We start from the raw sequence: 21,069 nt of genomic DNA, 5'->3' as shown, positions 1-21,069 counted from the left end.
CTCTCGATCCCCCCGCTTCTCTCTGGGTGCCGGTGCAGAGGACCGGGGAGCAGGAGCCCTCGCTCTGCCTTCCGCTGATGTGGGACTGAGCCTCGCCCGCGTGTAGCATGCTGTAGCCAAAAAAGAAGAGAGGAGGGGGAAAAAAGGAGGGGGAGAAGAAAAAAAAAAAAAAAAAGAAAAAGAGAGGGAGAAGCCTCTCTCCTTCCCTCCCTCCTCCTCGTTTCCCGCGGATTGACTTCATGGCTTCACTGTACCAGCGGTTCAGCGGGAAGATCAACACCTCCCGCTCTTTCCCCGTTCCCCCCGAAGCGAGTCACCTCCTGGGCGCCCAGAGCAGCGAGGAGGACGGCGCTGCCGGCAAGACCTCGCGTCCATTGCAACAGGAAAACAGCCGGCCCCGCTTCCAGTACCAGCCGCGAAGTGACTGCGAGGAGGAGGATGTAAGCGCCGGTGTCGTTCGCGTGGGGTTGGGTTGGGTTTTGGGTGTCCCCCCACTCCGCCCCCCTCGTCCTGCCGGATGTCTCTGTGCCCCTCTAGGCTGGCGGCGATTTCTTGCGATTTGTCCGCTCATCCCAAGCGGCTCTTTGCGCTCCTCTTCCCGAAGTACGGGACGGAGCCCGCACGGAGCCGAGCCGAACCGAGCGGGGGCTCGCCCGCCCCCGCGCTGCCCCCGCACCTCTCCCCGTTACCTGGCTCCTTGCGCGGCTTTGCGCTGTCGCGGAGGACTGGGGGGCGCGGGGTCAGCGCGTTTGGAAACGGTAAATGCAAGCTCCGGCCGTCTCCCTCCAAGCGAGGCAGCAAGGGTTCCCCCCTCCTTTTTTTTTTTTTTTTTTTAATTGTTATTTCATGTTTTACCCTTTAACACTCCCCCGGGGCAGAAGTCTTCACCTTGTCCCTCCCTCCTTGCTTTCCCGTCAGCCTCCCCCCAACCTGACAGCGGGGAAACTTTTTAACCCCTGAGCAGCCGTTTCTGGGTCTCTCTCTGCTTTCCTTCCCCGCCGCCCCCGGGCGAGCCCCCGCGGGGAAGGCGCAAACTTCGGCCGCGCACCTTCCGCTCCCGCGCTGCCTCCGAGAGTAGCGACTTCAAAGGGTGCATCTGCATATTGCCTTAGTAACGAGTGACTCATCCAGGCCGCCGGCTCGCTGCTGTGCCTGATGGAGTTAAACTAGCTTGGGTCGATCGCGCCTAATTCGTTCGGGGAGGGAGGAAGAGGGGATTTAGAAAGCGGGGAGATGAAGAAGGTCCGGCGATGGATCAAAGCGTGTGGCTCCCCATCGCTGGTGTAGCCTGGGTGGTGTTAGATTTGCAGAGGGATTTGAGGGTGTTTTGCCTCTGTGGAAGCACACACAAGCAAATGGCTGCAGTTGGGAATAATGTTTGTGTCGCTTAAAATACTTCTTGCCCGGCTGGGTCGCGTTAGCTTTTCGACAGGATTCAGCTCTGGCTCTGAGAGCCTTCCCAGGAAAGGCACCGCTTCCAGCCAAGACAGCAGGTCTGCCTCACTCGGAGGAGAGAGTTGTGTTCGCAGGGAAGCTTCCTCGGGTTGTCTTTTAATTCCGCGTCCCTTTTCCCGTCCCTTCGTAAAGACTTTCGCGGTCAGTAGAGCAAGTGCACTTTTGCCAACCATGAGGCAAATCGTCCTAAACCTCCCCGAGGTGATGGTCACGCTGGTAGCCCCCAGGGACCAGCAGTGACAGGACCCTTCCCTGTCACCCGCTGACCGGCAAAGGTCTTGGCTCTGCTATCCTTGTCACCGGCCAAATGCGGGAAGGGACCCGTCCCCGTGCCCGCTCGCCCAAACCCACCCGTAATCTTTCCCCGGAGTGGCTGGGGACACGGGCCCCTTCCCGGCGGCGTGCTGGGCTCTAGGTGTCGCTGCGAGCCAGCGGAGTGCCGCCGCCGGGGCTGAGCTCGGGCACATTTTCCTCATTATCTGACTGTTTTAATTTCGCTTCCCTCTATTTGGAGACGGCAGATGTCTGGAGCCGCTTCTCTGATCACCAGAAGCGCTGAGCCGGGAAGCAAAAGACGGAGTTTAGCATGTGCGAGTGATTTGTGCTGACAGGCTCCAAAATAATATTAATAAGAATAACGTGAAACCACTTAAAGGACAGAGGGGTTTTTTTTGTTTCTTTTGTTTTGTTTAATTTTTTTTTCTTTTGTCCCCTCAGGGTTTGTGTGTGGGTGGAGGGCATTGTTGTGCTGTGCCATCTGCAGAGGGAAAGGTGCCTGCCTAGGTGTCTCCTGCAATTAAGTGCAAAAAGCATGGCCAGAAACAGGAATTTGGGGTGACTTCTAAACGCACGTGGGCACGTCATGTGAATTATTTTTAAAGGGGGCGACGTGGCTGAGAAAGTTCAGTGGATCGGGTCGGGGGGGTCAGAGGTGCTCCCGTCCAACTGGGCAGGCTGGGCTGGGGGTCTCCGGTGGAGGGTCGTTCTGGTCGGAAGGATGAAGTCGTGACAAAGCCAAAGTTCAGTGGCTGAACCTCCCCGCAGCGGGGACCGGCGGAGCTCTCCGCGGTGCTGAACAACTCCTATACAGGTTCGGGAGGAGCTGTCTGCGGTGCTGAACCCACCCGGGACCGGCGCCGAGCGAGCTGGCGGCGGCCTCTTGGCTTTCGCCGTGGCCGTGACGAGATCGTGGCAGAGGGAGGGGGGTTTCTCTCTCGCCCCCGGTGGCAGAAGACAGGCTCGCCTAGGACGAGCAAATGCAGCCTCGGGCATGAAATCCCCGACGCAAAGGGAAAAGTGAGGCAGGCAGCAGGCAAGGACTATGGGAGAAGTGCAAGGAGGGCGGTCTGTTTGTGTAGGGCGTCAGGAGCATGTGCTGTTGCTTATCATGGACAACATGTTTTGTGTTTTACACAAATACGATGGTAGGGCATTCACGTTGTTTTTTGTCCTTTGACATTGATCCAGTAGGACGGCCAGAGCTTAAACATATAGGAACAAAGTTCTGTTGTCTGGCCACACTTTGAAATACCAAAACAAACCTGAGAATGAGGCTGTTCTGTTCCTAACTTTGTCATGTGATTAATAATCTGGAGAGAACTGAGGTTTTTTTTATAGGGTACCAATGATGACTTCCCGTATTGAAATATGTGTGCTGCATTCGGTACTATATTTTTAAGCACCAGTACAGATCTCAATGCAGTACAGAACAGAGGAAAAGACAGGATCTTGCCTTTGAAGGTCACAGTATTGTTAGTAAGCATTTTGTCCACTGGAAGAACTACTGGTGGAAAAATACTAGGTGAAACCTATATGAAGTTAAAGAGGAAGCAGTATATTTGTAATAAACAAAATTTAAAACAAATGCAGTAGTGATTTAATATGACAACTGCTCAATTCACTCTACAGCCACCATTGAGATAGACTTAAGAACATTACTTCCGTAATATGAAAGTGTAGCAAAGCAGAAGTCACAACATTTTTTAGCATTTTAACAAGTTTTTATTATGTTTCAAATCATGGTAGGTGTATGAAATATATACATATATGTAGTATACCTAACTTGTGAAAAAAACCTGGGTTAAATATTGGAATTTTTTTTCATGTTAGTTATTAGTCTGATGAGGCAATCATGTTATTTATGGGAGGAGTAATGAGGAAACTATGTCCTGTATAAATGACCCCAGAAAAACACTTCCCAATTGGCTCAGAAGCAGTATTGATACTGAAGTTAATTGTTACAACAGTTGTAAATAAAATTCTGATGACATTTTTGCTTTGTTATAGGATTACCTTTTCACTACATTCATTTAGATATGAGGAAATGTCTGTGAAGACTCTTAGTAAAATCTAGTGTAGTGGTATGGCAGATTATGAAGAATTTTGGTAACATAATTCTCCTTTTTAGATTGATGAGATTAATGCTTTACATATTGTACTGTGGAAAAGATTTACTCCTGGATGTTGACTTAAGAATTTTTCCCATAAAATAGAGCTTTTTAATTTTTTCCAAGCTTTTTCTTCTTTCACATCACAGTGATTAATGAGTTTAATTTTTGCAGGCAACTGCCAGGAGGTGCTGAGTAAGATGTATCATGCTGATTGTGTATAACCCCGCTCCTTTTAATTACTGGGATGATAACAATGCATTAATCAGGTGCATAAGAAATTCAGCACTTTTCTGTAACACAGAATATTGATCTGTTTTATAAGGCACTGACTATGAAATGATGATCACAGAGGTCCTTTTTAAATTAAATTTTGTATGATAAGTTATGTGTTAAAAATATTGAACCCTCCGCTGAAACATCATAAAACTTTTGTATATGAAAGAGCCATACGCTGCATTCTTACAGCTTCATTATTTAGCCAAAACTCCTATTGGCTTTAGTGGGAGACTTAACCATATAAAAACAGCCAGACTCAAAGTACAAACACTTTCATTACTGTGAATATTCTTTCCATAACTGAATTCTGAGTCTTTATTTCCCACATTTGGTTAAAGCTACCTTTGGCCGTATATTAATCTTTATGAGTTTTGCAATTGATTATTCAGACTGATTTACACTTTGAGAATTTTTTCATTCAAATATAAATAGCAATAATTTTGAAATGCTTCAGTAAAATTGTGTTTGCTGCTTGAATAAATTAAGGATTAAGTAAATAGAATATTGTTTGTTAATAGAGTGAGTCTGAGAAAGTGAGAATCAAAGCCATTAGTGTAAAAAAAATTGTAATTTTGTATGTCCGACTTGCTGTTGCATGTAATTGAAAGTGTTAATTTTCAGTTCATTATTTGTCTAATGGAAAGAGATATTGCCTCCTAGTAATGTGTGTCAAGGGCAGTATTTCAGAAGGGTTGAGGCCTGACTGGCAGACAGCAGGCATTTCAGAAGTAGTGTGGTCTTTTCCTGAAAAGATGAGTGATTTTATTTTATAGAAGGGTTTTTAGGACTGCAGGGTTCATAACGTTACTGTAAGATGTAGTCATTTGAATTGTAACCAGAAGTCTATTTCATGTGCTTATTGGCAGAAACTACCATTTACATCAGTAAGAGTCTCTTCTTCTGCCTCTTCTTGGTGAGTTCTTAGATGCTGAACTCAGTTATCCTACAGACATTAAGATGTAGAGGGCTCGGACTATTTTTTTCAATGGAAATAGTTAGGCCCTACTGACATTCTGTAAGCTCATCTTTTGAAATTAATAAAAATTACATCTTACTGCCTTCAAAAGAAATAGTTACAAACCTCATTAAAATCATAGGTTTTATTTGCACGGAAGCCAATCATATATTTTGTGATTACTGAATGATGGACACTGATCTGGAGGTGATATGTTTCTTATACTTTGCTTTATTGCTAAATTTAGAATTAAACCACCTTGTGATATTTGCTGTCAGTTTAAAATCAGCCTCTGTTTCTGCAATCTTTACTAGCTATGATGATGATGCATGCACTAAAAAAGTATCTGCCAGAGAGAATGTATTTTTAAGTATTCGGGAATAACTGTGTGAAGAGACTGAATCATCTCTCTAATAGTAGCGAACCATGCACTAAGTTGGGATACCTCATGTTATTTCTCTTGAGCTAGTAGCTCAAGTGCAGAAAGAAGATGCTGAGCCCAGGGTCAGAGCAGCTTGTGTTGGTTTCCAAGGGCCTTTCAAAGACATAGAGTGTAGGAAAAAATCTATGACTGTGTGCTGCTGCTCTCCATTCCTCTATATATTTTTGCTTCAGAAAAGGCCAGAAAGAGGAGAGTTCTCAGTGTGTCCATCACAGCTTTGAAAGTGACCTTTGGGAGTCAGAAGATTTTGACCCTTGAAATAAAAAACTTTACACTGATTTGGGCTAAAATATTTATGCTTGTGATGGTCCAGCAGAAGCTCCCATTAGAGTTCATTAACTGCAAGTTGATTTTCCTGGGATTTTAGCCCGATGTGCTGGATGATTCCCGGCACGTTGCCGTGATGTACGTGCATTTTCATCCTGTGACCAAGGGGTGGCAGCGTGTCTTGATTACACTGTTCCCATAGAATGCTTGGCGTTTCATTGCTTTTATAGTAAAGCACCAACCAAGTATTTGTTTACATACTGATAGCCACACTTGACGGTTATGTTCGGTTCCTTATTGCTTCCTCTGGGTCTGATTGACATGATGACAGTTTTGTCACTCTCTTTTTTACCATCAGGGAGAAATACTTGTTCTCAAAGCTCATCAAAAAGTGGTTCAACAGCAGTTTTAAATGGCCCCATATTCAACCATGGGAGAAGGAGGGGAGAAACAAATCTTTCTTCTAAGGGAATGTTTTTGTCTTTTTTCCCAAAGGAAAACAAAAAACCAGTCTTTTCCCAACAGGCTCTTGCACTCATAATGGGTTGTGATACAGCGTAAATTTTCAAAAGTCCACACAGATAAGTTAGGTTTGTAAAGTCAGGGATTTTTTTGAAAAGACATTTGTGGTCAAATCAAAAAATATGTATTGAAATCTATTTTCTAGTTAGGTGCTTAAATACTCATTTTGGATCAGGTTTCTACTCACGTACGTGCCTTTGAAAATGTTATCTGTATACATTAAATTGCAGGTGTTTGGTAATGATGAGATTCAATGTAGGTGAGTTAACTGAGTTAAAACATATTTTGAGTCAGTGTATTAGTCTATATGAAGAGATCTTGTGTGCCATAGTCTTTACTGCCAATGTGTAACTAAAAATGAGAGTAAGACATTGACATTGGGCACATGCAAGTTTTGCAGCACAGAACAGTGTAGAAGGGAACAGAGCAGTTTAGTGGTACAATCCAGTAAGGTGTTTTGAATGGGCTGTGGTTTTTGTATTGTGGAAACACAAGTCCTTCACAAGTTTTCCACTTGTAGTGTGTTTGGGAGCCTTCATTTTCCACTTTCAACTGGCGTTTTAGTTATTTCTCAGCTTCTAAGCACTTCAATTTAGAGAGATCTCATATTTTGTTTTGTTAAAATAGCAGTTGAAAGTCTTACCAAAGATTACAGCAGAGATTGCAGTTTTAAAGCCTCAGGGAACTTGTAATGTGGAGCCAGAGAGAAAGGAAGAGAGGGGTTTGATACTCATCCACATTGCAAGCAGTAAGTTTAAGCAAAGCTAATGGAGTATGTGAGATAATGTGAAAAAGGCTGATATTGTGAATCTCCGCTGAAGAAATCTTACCAGATTTCCATTGAGCATATTTCTAATTGCTTACCACTTGCATAGTGTAAATTATTTTCCTCTAAACAAAGTGCTTGTTAATAGAACTCTGCTATTACATAGATTCTTCCATTCGTTGCTGTCTCTGTGCCTTTTAAAATTGCATTTAACATTATTACCTTCACTTTGCAGGTGGAAAATTGGAGGCTGAGTTGACACATTGTCTCAAAGACAGTGCATCTCAGCTCTTTGGCAGTGAGAGTTTGCTGTGGCTCAGCCCTGTGAGCTGTTCCAGTTTCTGGTCCTGGGCTGCAGGGGCTTTAAAGTGAAAATTATTCCTGTTACCACCAAGGATATTCTTACAGGTGTAAAACTAATTGTGAAGTCTGGCACATTTAAGTCTTTGCTGTATCTAACACTCATTAATGAGTTTTCATATGACATTTCAAATCTCTGATGTTTTCCTCTAGCTGTTCAAGAGTTTGGATCTTGCTTTGAGAAAAAGGAGATTTAAAGCATCCTAAAGGAAGGATAGGAGTATCTTAATACTTTCATTATATTTTTTTTTGGGGGGTGGGGTGGGGGGAGGGAATGTTGTTTTGTGTTTTCTTTTGTTTTCTTTTTCTTTTCTGTATTTGTCAGTAGCATCTGCTCCAGCATTTCAAGTAGATTTCACTCTAGACAGACCTCAAAAGCAAATGCAAATTTCTCCTCAGGCTTGCTATCTCGGACATACAGAGCTACATGAAATGGAAAAGCAGCAGTGCGAAATACCTGGTAACCTCTGCTCTAATTATACCACAGTCAATTTTAAACTGTTTATGACAAAAGTATGTATATGTTCCTTATTTTCTGTTAAAATGAGCTCCAACTCTCTATAAAAGAAACAGATGTAACTGCAGTTCCCAAGCCGTAGGTCTGAAGACACTTGGTGAGCAGAGCCAGCAGCAGGATTACACAGGGTTCCAGTGGCTGCTGCTTTCCTCCTGTTCTGGCAGAGACAGAGGGACAATAATGTCCAGCATCTGGGCAGCAGCAGGAGGATTGTTACCGCCTGTTGACCCTTCTCAAGGGTATAAACAGTGGTTTGCAGAGCTCAGTCATGTAGAGTTTCTGTCCGTGGAGATGAACTCAAGTGTCCTGTAGTGCCTCTTGCTAAGGTGGACTAAAAAAGACACATATTTATAAGGCCACCCTTTGGCGGAAGAAAAAATATGAACTGCTAGCAGTAGCAAACCAGATATTTATGCTTGTGCCAGGGTCATAGAAAAGCAGTCTGGTGGCAGCTGCTGCTGCTGGCAGGTAGGGTGGTATGGGAGGTGGCTCTGGGGCGGATGGCTCTTCCCATTTGCTCCCAAGACCTCCCAGTACCTTAAGAGCAATAGAGGCTGTAAGCGCAGCTCAGCTCTTCCTCTCTCAGTTTCCCCAGCTGTACCTCATGGGAGAAAACCTCAGTTTTGTTTGCACTGCCAGGAAGCCATGAGTCAGTTCTTCCTCCCTATCGAACAGGTAACTGCTGGCAACCTTATCTTTCTCTGCCCTGGCGCCTAAAGATGGATCTCCCAGCAAAAACCTCAGATGGCTCCTCTCCAGCCACTTCACAGTGACATACCCTCTGGCATTGCAAAATGCAAGTTTCAGCTGCTGCCTGTCTCTCCTACTCTCCTCTCAGGACAGGCAGGTCGGGTTATCTCGTATTCCAGAGGAACACAAGGAGCCTTGAGCAGACAGGAAAGAGGATGTTGGGATCTGCTTTAAATAGTGCTTGACCTCTTGCATAAGAGACCGATTGTCCCAAGATAAGTTTATTGTATACATGGCTCTGAGATTTGCAAAGATTGCTCATGGGATTATGTTTCATGTGACTATAGAATCCTGTCTTTATTTGTTTGTCATTTATTGCTAAATCCCTCCTCATGTTTCTGGATAATCTATATTAAATATGGTTTGTCTTTGGTTTTGTTTTTCCTATTTCATTTAGGTGCCAGAAAAGAAAGGTAATATTTAAAAGATCAAACATCTATTACATTCATGATAGGGAAGCTGTAGAAATCAACAATGATGTTGCCATAGAGACATAAATGGTTTATAGTTTCCACTTTTACTAGTCTTCCTGCTAGACATACTGAATGTAAGCTCTTTATTGATACAGTTCCTCTGTCCTATATTATTTATTTATTTATTTATTTTTACTTGGGTGTTTGTAATCCCAGATACAAGAGGAAGCACCCGGAGAAAACAATGAAGGTATTAGAGTGCTGCACAATGCTGTCACTAATAAAGTAGGTGCTGTTGAAGCTGCTTCTTCGTTCTGTTGTGAACTGCAGCACAAACAACACTTGTCAAAACACATACCGCGATTCATTGCAAACAAGAGTGACTAATAAAGACTGATGTAGCCAAGGTTTAGGATCACAGTGACCTATCTATTGTACTTGCCTTGTTTTATACTCTGTGTTTGAATTCTGTGTGCTTTTAAGAGGCTGTTTCAAGGAGTGGGTAATTCTTACTGATTTTTGGGCACATTTCTATACTGTCTCTTTGAGGTGGCATGGATCTGTGGTAGAGCATTGGAATGACTATTAGGGAAGCCTTGCCATTCCTGGGTCTGCCACTGACCTGCTGCATGACCTTCAGCTAGTTAGTTATTCCTGTGGGGCAGGACCTGAATCTGTTGGACACCACAGAGGAAGCAAGGCCATGATTTCATTTGTGGCTTCTCCATGGAGGTGCAGAATTAAATAATTTATGCTTTTGGCCTAGAGCTTTGGGCTAAAAAGAACCCATAGAAACATGAGATTATTAATAATTAGCAGTGCGGTCATTAATTCTGACAGTGGCAACATTTGTGGGAACATTGCTAATAACTAAAACAGGCCTGATTGTGCTTGTTTATGGTGGGCTAAAGGTCTCTCTCATTACAATGTTTCACAGGCAGTGCCAGGAGCTAATAATCACTATAATGCACATTTTTCTTTTAGCTAAGAAAAGCTAATAAGCATCTGTAGTTTTGAAAATGTCAGATTGAGCCAAAGTGCACGCAATTAGATAAGGATAATGTAGCAGATAATAAGAAGATACATGATGCTGGATGAGCAGTTATCTGACTTGTGCTTTGGCTGCTAAAGTGCTATGTGTCATATAAAAGAAAGTGTTTTTTGGTTGAGAGGAAACATGCCACAAGTTGTCAGAGATGGAAATGTGAGCTAATGTGGTAAAGCGACAAGGTTAGTCCTGGGGGATTATAAACATGCATGTCAGGCTCTTGATAGATGGAAGGGTTGGCTGGGTTAAGTGTCATGTACTTGGGAAGGTGGGAGAGGCCGCTGGGAAAAAAAAAAGAAGGAAATGTGGAAAGGAGGATGGGCAGAATGGAGTAATTTGTGGTTGCTGTCTCTAAGGTTTTGTGGTTTGGTTTGTTTTGTTTTGTTTTTTTCTGTTTTCAAAGACTCTGTCTTGTGTGTGTGATGTCTGGGCTATTCTGGCTGCTTTAGTAGATTAAAACCTTTCTGAGACAACTTCTTTGCCCAAAAGGAGATACAACCATGATGCACTGATTAAGAAGCTGGATGTGAATTTTCAAGCAGTGTCCTCAGTTTAATTTGCCACTGGGGGAAAGAATGAGGCAGACTCCAAAAGCAAGAGAAAACAGCAAGAGGATGAAAACCAGACAAGGGACAATGAAGGGAAAGAAGAAAGAGGAAAGCTGTGATGCACAGAATTGAATGCCAGCTCTGATACTAGAAGCCAAGGAATTTTGTTTCTAAAATATTTTTTCTATAGGGCAAAATATTTCTTGTGGCTGAGATAGACTGTTTCACTTTTGCCCTTTCCTCCTACGTAGTATAATCCAGGAACTAGCTCTGGGCAGGAAGGCAGGTTCTCCCTAATCTGGGAGAAGAGGATTTTTTTGTCTCATATTTTTTCCTGAAATGTCTTTCCCACCTTTTTCCCACCTCTATCAAAGTGTTCTAATGTCCCCAGACAGGAGAGGTTGGAAGCAATTTCTCCCATATTTTGGTTCTATGATAACTTGTACCAATGTTTTTTCTCTTATGAATGCACCAAGTATTTCATATCTTTATAAAATACCTGACAGAAAAGCTGGTTGTGTATAGTTCTTATCCTCTCCTCTTCTGTAATGTCTTTAGGAAGATATTATATAAATACTGAATTAGCGACCAATTATGTAGTTACAGCTGCAATCTCGGAAAAAAGAATTATCCTTATGAAATGTTTGCATTGTGGATAACAAATTCAATATATATTTTGGCACTTTCAAAACATTGTCCCTTTCCATTTCAATTTGCATCAGAATATATCCCTTTTTGGTGTAACTTCAACCTAGAATATCAGTGTTGTATTACAGGGTTATACAGAAGCGTGTGTTTGATACATGTGTTTGGAGAGGTCTCAAGGAGAATCTCCTTATATCCTCATGCCTTCACTTAGAGATGGGAGCTGAGAGTTTCCCACACTATTACCATCCAGTCCAGTCCACATTTCTTCATTGTGTGACATGATTGCAGTTATGTGGCTTTTCAGGCTGAGTCTTCATCATTCCTGACCCTTCACCATAATGCATGGCTGCTCAGCTAGGAGCTCTGTAACTGAAAAGCACATTTTCTATACCCTTTTTTTTCCTGTGTTCAGTCATTCTGGGAGACTCTTGTCCAGGTCTATCAATGTGGATTTGCAAGAATGCAGTTCATGGCCTGGGCTTGAATCAGGTTTCTGGTAAAACAGCTTTCAGAAAGCATCACTGAAACATTCACTCTCTGTGAGCATTTAAGCTCAGAGTGGGTTGAAATTCTCTTCCTATGAATTTTCAGGGAAGGTCACTTAGCACATTCCCAGGATGCAAATTCAGAGCATGTGTAAACATGGCCAAAAAGGGTTACTTTTGTAGTTGGTTTTCGTTTTATTTTGTTTTTACAGTTCAGTCAATAGCAATTTATATGTTCCTCAATAAGGTGTTCTACAGGCATTGGGCAAGCTTCATATTAGGGGAGAGGGAGAAGAGAGGAAATTGGCTGTCTTCTCTCATGTGGGGTCATAAGGGAATACTGTCCTTCTCTCACAGATACAAGGATGCTCATAGCAACTGCGCACCTCTGTAGTGGCTCTCTTCTCTTTGGATGAGCTAGAAAGAAGTGCCTCATGGCACTAGAGAGAGAAGTTGAAGGTTAAGAACAAGATTAAAGCCAGTTTAATCCCACTCTGTAAATCTGCATGTGAAATCCCTCAAATCACAGCCATGTTCTTTCACTGTTTCTTCCTTTCTATGCTAAACTGAAGCTCTTCTGAAACTGGGCTTTTGGCAGATAGCGCAACGCTATTGGGCTGGAAAGATACATGAGAATGCCATAGTCAGCTTTTTAACTCTGCAATTTAGTATAAACTGTAGGGAGCAGCAGTGTGAATCAGAGGATTGAATTTGCTCTAAAAGTTCCTCAAAAGGCTCTTCTTTTGCTAAAGACAGATTGTGCCAGTCCGACCTGAAAAACTGTAATTTAATTTGAAAGCACCATTCTGCATTTCTTTCACCTGATCTCGATTGGTGATGAGCCATAAAATTTCTCTGTGGTCCACTGGAGTTCAATAGATGAGAATTTCCTAACTTCATAAAATGATTAAAAGCACTCCAAATGTATATTATTAGTAAGGATTCTGTGAGACAACTCAATCAGCAGGCTTCAGGTGCCTTTATGAAAGGTTTGGTGAACATTGTTTGAATGGCAGATTGCTGAGATAGATATTAATTGAGGGGAAGACTAATAAAATGCAAGGCTTTATGCTTAAAGTAACTTAAAGAACAAATGATAGCACATGTGTGTGACAGGTTTTCCTGGTCCTGGTTTGCCACAATGCCGTGTAGATGAATTGTACAAGGATCAATGTCTCTAGCAGTGATAAGTGAGATCTGTATGGCTGATTCTGGCAGCAGCCCACTTCTGTGTTTTTCTTTAGCCCAGTGCCTTGGACAGTACTGGAAAGCAGACGGAAGTAGATTAGTTTTATATGTGCTGTCTGTATCTCATCTAGAAAACTCATCTCCTCCAGCATGCTGTATCATAAACCAAAACCCGAATCCACTTTCGTCAAATGTTTGTGAGTGATGAACCATTTCAGGACCGTTCTGTTCTGTTCAAGGCATTTCTACAAACAGAAGAAGAATGATTGATCGACTCATTGCAAAATACATGTTAGGCATTAGGGACTGCCTTTCCTTTCTCCCTCTCCCTCCTTTCATACAGGCTGGCTGTGACTTTCCAAACAGAAAAGACAATGTGACTACTTCTGTTTTATTTTTCTGTTCCATTTGTTTTCATGAATACTAGGTAGAGGCTTGTGAAGGAGTGAATGGGCAACCAGATTTCTGGAAACTGAGCCATCAATTTTTAACATCAATTTGGATACCCCAAATTTCTAAGACTGGGTGAAGAGATCTGGTGGCTGCTTTTAGTAAAATGGGTTTTTTAAGAGTTTGTCTATTGATGTTGCTATAATTTCTGATGAAGACTTAGAATAAATATATGTCATAGTTAGTTACTTCTCTTTTCTTCCCCTGGAGCTCAGAGCAGTCCAGCAAGGAACAGCACCAAAATCTGTTCTTTTCTTCACAGTGACTTAATCTTTGGAGTTTCTAAATGTAAATTCATGTGCTTGCTAAGAGGCAAAGAGGCTTTTTATACTTAATGGCTAAATTATACTTAATTTATCTTTTATCAAAGCAGGAGATGAGAATTTTCTATGACTTGGACTCTCCCCATTGCTGGTAATGGTGGAAATGGAGAATCTGTTCATCATCAGGCTATCTATCTAGGAGAAAGTTTCATTGTCAGACCGAGGCATTCCCAGCATTTTTCTTGGTCAGCTTCAATAATCACTGCTTCTCATTTATTCGGGTCAATGGGCCCTTCTCTGGGGGACAGTAAAGTTATATAAAATGGAGGATATTGTTGGGATATGAATAGTCGGCTGTAATCTATCATAAATTGATTTAGGCTGGAAATTACAAGATTTCTTAGATCCTGAGCATTGAAATATTGGAAGAGTTTTCCAGTAAGAGGGAGCAAATTTAGAAGTTATATCTAGCTTTAAGATAGATCTCAGTAACTCTGTTTTTATGGTATTATATACCTGCCCTTGGAAGCAGAGAGAACATAAGGTCCTGTTTTACAACTAGATCTACTGAAATATTGCATGCAGCCAGGGAAGAGCTCTCTGCCTCCAGCTAAGTAACAGGAACTTCAGTTTTAATTATGCAGGCTAAACATCTTTTAGAAGAATCTCCTGAAGGGATAAAAATTATTGCACTCCATATTTATGGAAAAAAAATGTATAAAATGGGTTATACGGGGCTGAATCCATCCTTTGCACAATATTTTTAAGGTTTTTGTTTGATCAGATTTATTCAAGACTCCCCAGTTTGCTGCATTTTAAACAAATTATGTTGGGTGTACCAGGTATATGATATTTTCTAAGGTTTTCTAGCTACCTCACCTCTAGGCCAAACACTTTTCTATTTCAAGAGGCAAGATGTTAAGAGGTCTGTCACTATAAGGGTGGCAGCATCTATAGGCATTTAAGTCAACAAATAATGTGTGTGGGCAAACCTAATTCAGAGCAGTTCTTTTTCCCTTATTGTTGTTGAATTGTTATGTTCTTGTTTTGCCAAAGGACTTTGCTGTAGCTTTTCTACACAAAGTCCCAGAGTCCTTTACAGACAATACCTTTGCCTATCATCTCAGACAAAGAGATGGATTGCAAAGGAAAGCCTATGACTGACAAGCTATTGGAAGAATATCAGACAGTTTGTTTTGTGTTATAGGACCACTATAGCGTAATCTGAATGCAAATCATCTCCAGATTATGTGAACTGCAGATTTGGGTATCTAGAGAGAATTTAGTAACTCAATACATCCAGAAAAATATCTCAGAGTTTGAACAAACTTACTGGATATTTCCCCTTTTTTAATATATATGATCCCTAGGCCACTAGAGCTGTGCTGTTTGCATGACAGAATTGCCCAGCTGTAAGCACCGAGGTCCATCAAAGTCTGTGAATCAGAAACAGGGAGAGCAGGAGTTCACTTCATCTAGGAACACACCCGGTGCCCATCAGTGGCTCATTGCATTATGTGGGTTCAGATTGGGTTTAACATGCACTGGAAGGTTTGAGTCCATTATAAAACACCAATTATTTTAGAAACTCTGCCTGGAGGAGGCAAAACTGCCTACTTGCTATGTGATGCTTTAACAGCTCTGGCATTCATCTGATGAGAAGTCTAGGTTTGGTTCTCAGCCTTGTTCAAAACATCCCAGGATGAGCTCTTGGTTGTTGCTGCAGACTCAGCAGGTCTCTCCTCTCTTATGTCCTTTCTGAACACAGGAGAGATGGGTAAGTTGGAAAGGAAACTGAGAGGAAGCGAGCATGGCTGTGTGGTGGTTGGAAGAGCTCTGAGATGTAGGGCTGTACTCCTCAGCAGATAGTGAGTGTAAAAAATGCCCAAGAAAGGGTACTATAGGCAATCCCTGTTAGTTTCTTCCCCTCAGTACCCCTGGTGCTGATTTTTCAAGCTCGCAGTGGGCTCAAAATGTTGACAGTGTAGGAATGGCAGTGCCTGGCTTGTAAGCAGCTGTGTCCTTTATTGTGTCTGGCCCTGAGCACTTCTGAAAATTTGACCTATGGCACAGACTTGTTTAAAACTAATGCAGCCACTTCTTCAAATAAGGTGATGAGAGGCATACGTGTGAAGATATTTAATGTAGCAAGACTATTTTAAGGCAGAAAATTTCTTAACAATTATTACAACATTGACAGAGGAGAAGGGCCTTCTCCCTTTTTGGACAATGCAGAGGGCAGCAGCAGAAGTGGTGCTTTCTGAAATGGGTGCTGAGGGAGAGGTGGTGAGGCTGTATCAGTGTGATTAGAGGCAGGGGATGCAGATGACAGCTTCTCACAACTGTGGAGAAGGGGTTTGGGTGCACAGGACAGCAGGTATGTTGATGGGGTGAGAATTACTAAAGTAATCTCCAGTTATCTCGTCCCAGTAGCAGAGGGAAAGCATGCTGCATGTGAGCAGTTAAGTCAGCAAACACCATGGCAGTAGCATGTGACTGGGAGTTCGATGGCTTCTGTTCCTGTATGCCATTTAATTTTTCAGGAGCTTTTAAATCCCTGTGTGGTATTGGACAGACTTTCCAGAAGATTTTGGTTATGCAATAAAAACCATCTGATACTGTTTCTACACTGCTGTTAAGATGAAGCATTCTTATTATATCCTATAATCTTACTCGTGCTTTCTATTCTTGATGGGTTTTCTAAGCCCTGGGCTAAAAGGCATTGCGATAGAAATGATTCACCCAACAAAACATCCAAACTGTGAACCACTAAAATTCCAGCCTTTTTTTCTACTTCTCAAGACAGCAAAGATCAAGCGGTACACCTTATACTGCTTGAAAGTGCTAATATATGTTGAAGACTCAGGATTTTCATGGGTATTTGAGCTGGAATTTCACATGCCACCAAACATGCAGTTGATCTAAATCAGTGCTGCCCCACGGCCACGTCTGCCCAAGGGGTGAGCTTCCCTCCTGTCAAGGCTATACGTGCATGGCCCCAGTGTGGTACTCTTGTGGAAGAACTGAGAATACTGCAAGCACTGTGTTGCGCTGATGCAGTGCCAGTTTTCAGCTGCTGTTCATTCATATTAGTCAGAATTAATTTATCGACAGATTACTCACATGACTCTAAACTTTCAGTTGCTGACCAAAGTTGTTCAGGGCTCCTTTAGATATCTCTGCATAACATTACAATGTACATCAGAGAAATCATCACCATGTCAGACACTCAAAAATTATAAGCAGTTGCCAGTAAATCCCTTCATTCAACTACTTCTTGTATTCATTACTGTAGTTTCCTTGTGTGCCTTATGTCAGTATTTAATTAAAGATTGCATGTCATTGTGGGTTTTTTTCACACAGGACCACTCTTCCTGTGCTCACAGTGTTTTAATGAAAAGCTCGTCAATGTTTCATTTTCACCCCATTGTTTAATGTATGGCCCTAGGCCTTAATCTGCACTCAGTTCAGATGCTGTTTAATTTTCTCGTGGGCTCTTCTCTAGCATTTGCTGGCACAGTATTTGAATGCATCTCAAAACCTAGTGAATTTTTTTTTCACAGGACAGCTACTGAGCATGAGCATGAGTTTATTCCCATTCCATAGATAGTGAATAGAGGAACAATTCTTAATGTATCGAGAATACCTTGATGTGGGGACTATTTTAATGGGAGTCCAAAATGCAAGTCTGTGACCTCAGTGACAATGCTGACCCTCAGCATTTCTACAAATAGTGTCAGAAATCCCAGAGGCAAATGTTTGTGAAGTAACACTGTTGTGCTCACTTAGCAGAATTCAGCTTAAATGTTTTGCCCAGCGTCGCAGAATCTGATTGTACAGGAGAATCACCTGTGTCTTCAGGGTGTCAGTACACTTGCTTAGTCATGAAACTGTCCTTCCCCTTTCTTTGCATCTCAGTGCTTCATTTACTGCATGCTGTTTCTTTTCAGCCCTGCATGTCACCATGGGCCCTCCTAATTCCCTCATGAGGCAGTGGCCTTTGTAGTGGAAATCCCCATGTGCTTGAAGACGAGCCAAGGTTAAGGTTACATTAGACTATATTCTACATAATTCTATATAATTCTATTATATTATTCTATTATAGACATGATTCTATATAAACCTCTGATATTGTGCTGTACTTAGTTTTAAAGCAAGACTTGTAGGTAGAAGTAAGGTCTTTTGTTTGGATAATTGGTCCTATGGGTAGACAAACTCTCAAGTTTGTCTGCAGATTTGAAGCATTTCCTCTTACATCAGTTGACTTAATGACACTTCCTCCTACAAACCCTGTCTCTTTTATATCCTCAGACCACGAGTCTACAGAAGCAGCCTCATCTAAAATAAGGAAGCAGGAAAACAAGAGATGATATTACATGACAGCAAATGGAGTCCCCAGTGAGTCATCAGTAGGTTAGGAGAGTGTGACCACAGACTGTTGATTTAATGGAGTAACTGAGAATAGCTTCGTTTTCATCCTCTCTGAGAATCAGCTATTGCGGGGAAATAGGCCCATCTTTTCTCTGTAGTTTCATAGCTATCAGGTCACTGGAAATATGTAGCAATTTGGGAATGCTGAATTCTTTTCTGATAGCAAAGAGTATATTTTGGTAATTTCTATGTGACTCATTAGGAAATTAGATCAACTGTCTCTGACATCTGTGTGTCTTTTGTATCGTGCTTTAACAATAATTTATTTTTGGTAGAACTTAGCTTTCTGTTGGTATTCATGCAGTTCCTGGCACAGAGAGGATTTGGTTTATGATGGGGTAGTTAGGTGAATTTAGCTAAGTTATTTTCCAAACAAGCCGTATGTTTTTTCAAAACCATGTAATTTCAGTTTTCATGAAACTGGCGAGGTTGTTCTGACTTTATGGATGGTTTTGGCAATAAAAATTTAATTTAGGCAAAATTAAAAAAGGAGAAGAAGGGAGTTGTAGTAATCTGCCCAAATGGGTGAAATAATCTTTCAGAAAGTTTCCTAAACACACAGGATTTTATGGGTCTGCCTTATAGAAACCGTACCACCTTGTAGAGATAATTAAAGACCCCAGGAGCAAAGTTTTAAACCCAGGTATCCTATTTCCTAAGAGAGCATGTTAGACCCCATGGAAGAGAATTGTTATTGTTCTCTGACCTACATAATTTAAGTATTCCATGCAAAGTGGATCAGCTCATGTAGGAAAGAATGACAGTATCCTCTCCCAGAATATTTCCAAAATCTTTAGCCTGTAATATACAAGGATGAAATTCCAGAAGGTCCAGCAGTAGAACAAAACCAACTAAGCTGAAAGAAGCAATATCCACAAAAACATCAAATGCAACGATTTTTTCATGATCCTTCTTGTTCTCATGCATGTTCTTCTGGAATTTTATATTTTTCTAGTTCTTACTGCACATGGTTTATTTCTACTGAAGCATTTAAAGAGACTTTTATCTTTTGTATGTTGAGTGTTTTTATTCCTGAGAAAGATTAATTGAAATCTGTCTCCCATTCATCTTCCTGCTCTGTGGGATATCACGTCTGGGTTAAGTTTAGGCAGAACTTCAGAGCTAATGTAGCATACCTAGAGGATTTTCCTTCTTTTAATAAAACAGAGCATCCTTAGGGTTTTAGAAGAGTTTCTGGAGGAATCAGTAGGAAGAAATATTCATTATTGCTTAATGGAAAGTATTCCTCCTCCTGCTAAGAGAGAAATACAAAACCACAGGATTATTTTTTTTATTGCTTTACATGACAAAAGATCTGCTTTCAGATCCTCTGAGGCTGGAGAAACTTCATGTACCTGAAGAACAGAAGTTTTCCTGTGTCTTGAGTGGCTCAAAGGACTAAATTTGAGGAGGAAAATTAAAAGAAACAAATGCAGGTTTAGGAATGAATGCAGAAGAAATTATTCCTGTGTGTGCTCTGAGGATATAAATGTCTTTTGGGAAGAAGATTTGCATAAAGTTGGCCACAAAGAGGAAAAGAAATTTAAAGTCTAGTCTGTTTTGAAGAAAGCTTCTTAAGGGTGAGATTCCTGAGGCTGTTGAGAAGTCTTTCTGAAGAGAAAGTTCAACTTCACTTTGTGGTCTGTAAATATTTAGTAGTTTGCATTCAGGATCAGTAAGTTATGGATTTAAGATCAAACAGAGCAGTGTTGCTATATCCTATGCTAAAAGGAGTAGTTCTGAACTACTTGGAGAAATAAAGTAGTTCTATTCACTGTTTTCCATAATTACATTAAGTTTATCTGATCCTCAGGTCACAAGATTTTGATGCACTAGTAGTGTGGGTTTGGGTGCAGACACTGAACTAGTAAAGAACTTGTAATTTTGAGAGCACCAGACAATATTCAATATTCCCCAAACATGCTCAGCTCCTGTGTCAGAAAGAACAGGGCTTTGTTGCATTACTGGAAAAGTGCTGGCATATTTAGTGTAGACAACAGCAGCTTGCATGCCTTATGTATGCAATGAGCTCCCACCTACTTGGTAAAGAAGAAATCACGGAGTTTAGGCACATGAGCTGTTAAGTGGCAGCTCTCAGGCAGTAAGTACCCTTTAAAGACTAAACTAATCCAAATTACTTTACATTTGCCATGGGCTAAGATTATGCACCAAGAAAGTTACTGCAAATCAGATGCCAACTGATAGTTATATTGCTTGCTGTAGCCTGTTTGCAGCTGAGCCCCAAGGAACAATCCATCCGTTGGAGACAGCCTGTTTGTGCCTTGCCCAGTGAAGCCTTGATCTGAGAGTGGCACTATGACAACATAGTGATGGACTCATTGATGTGAGTCAGAGGTATCTGCTGTGCTGCTTCAAATCTCAGACTAAGCTTGTGGGCTTCACTTGAATTTTTAGTGTGTAAAGCATTAGTATCCCTGTCCCTATCCTATCCCTCTTATTCCATGGTTCCTAACAGTTGATGAAGTATTGCCATTTAATATGCCACTAATTTGGGAGCTGTATTTCTCATTTTCCCTGAGACTGGTAGGAGTCTCTCATCTCCTCTGCAGATAATCAGCTAATATGCTTTCTACACCTTCCCGGAAAAAAAATGGCTGGATACCCCTGTGCTGATTATATCTGTGGGATTTCTCCTTCACCCAAAACTCATAAGGATACTTTACTAGCCTGGCAATTCATTGTGCCAATCTAGACTGGACTGTAATAAGAAATGGTGCAACTAGAAGGTTAAATTCATTGCTGTCTAGTTTGTTGTGGTCCTTCTGGTATCTCACAGGTCAGATGTGGTCCATGGGATACTTCCATCCAGCCATCTCTTTTAGCATAGTGAAGACAATAGGAAGGTGCTTGCTCAGGAAATGCTGTGCTTCCTCT

At 41.7% G+C, this 21,069-nt stretch overlaps 1 protein-coding gene across 1 annotated transcript in view; it reads left to right on the top strand.

The window, feature by feature from the left end:
• Positions 1 to 239: 239 nt before the first annotated feature.
• DPP6 (dipeptidyl peptidase like 6) overlaps positions 240 to 21,069 on the top strand; it is a 410,215-nt gene continuing 389,385 nt past the window's right edge. The window contains exon 1 of the mRNA XM_074157769.1: positions 240 to 440. Coding sequence (XP_074013870.1) covers positions 240 to 440 — 201 coding nt within the window. The remainder of the gene's footprint in view (positions 441 to 21,069) is intronic.

This window comes from Numenius arquata, chromosome 12 (assembly GCF_964106895.1).
Source record: "Numenius arquata chromosome 12, bNumArq3.hap1.1, whole genome shotgun sequence".
NCBI classification, from domain to species: domain Eukaryota; kingdom Metazoa; phylum Chordata; class Aves; order Charadriiformes; family Scolopacidae; genus Numenius; species Numenius arquata.
Note: the sequence above shows the minus strand (reverse complement) of the source record. Positions and strands in the feature narration are given on the sequence as shown.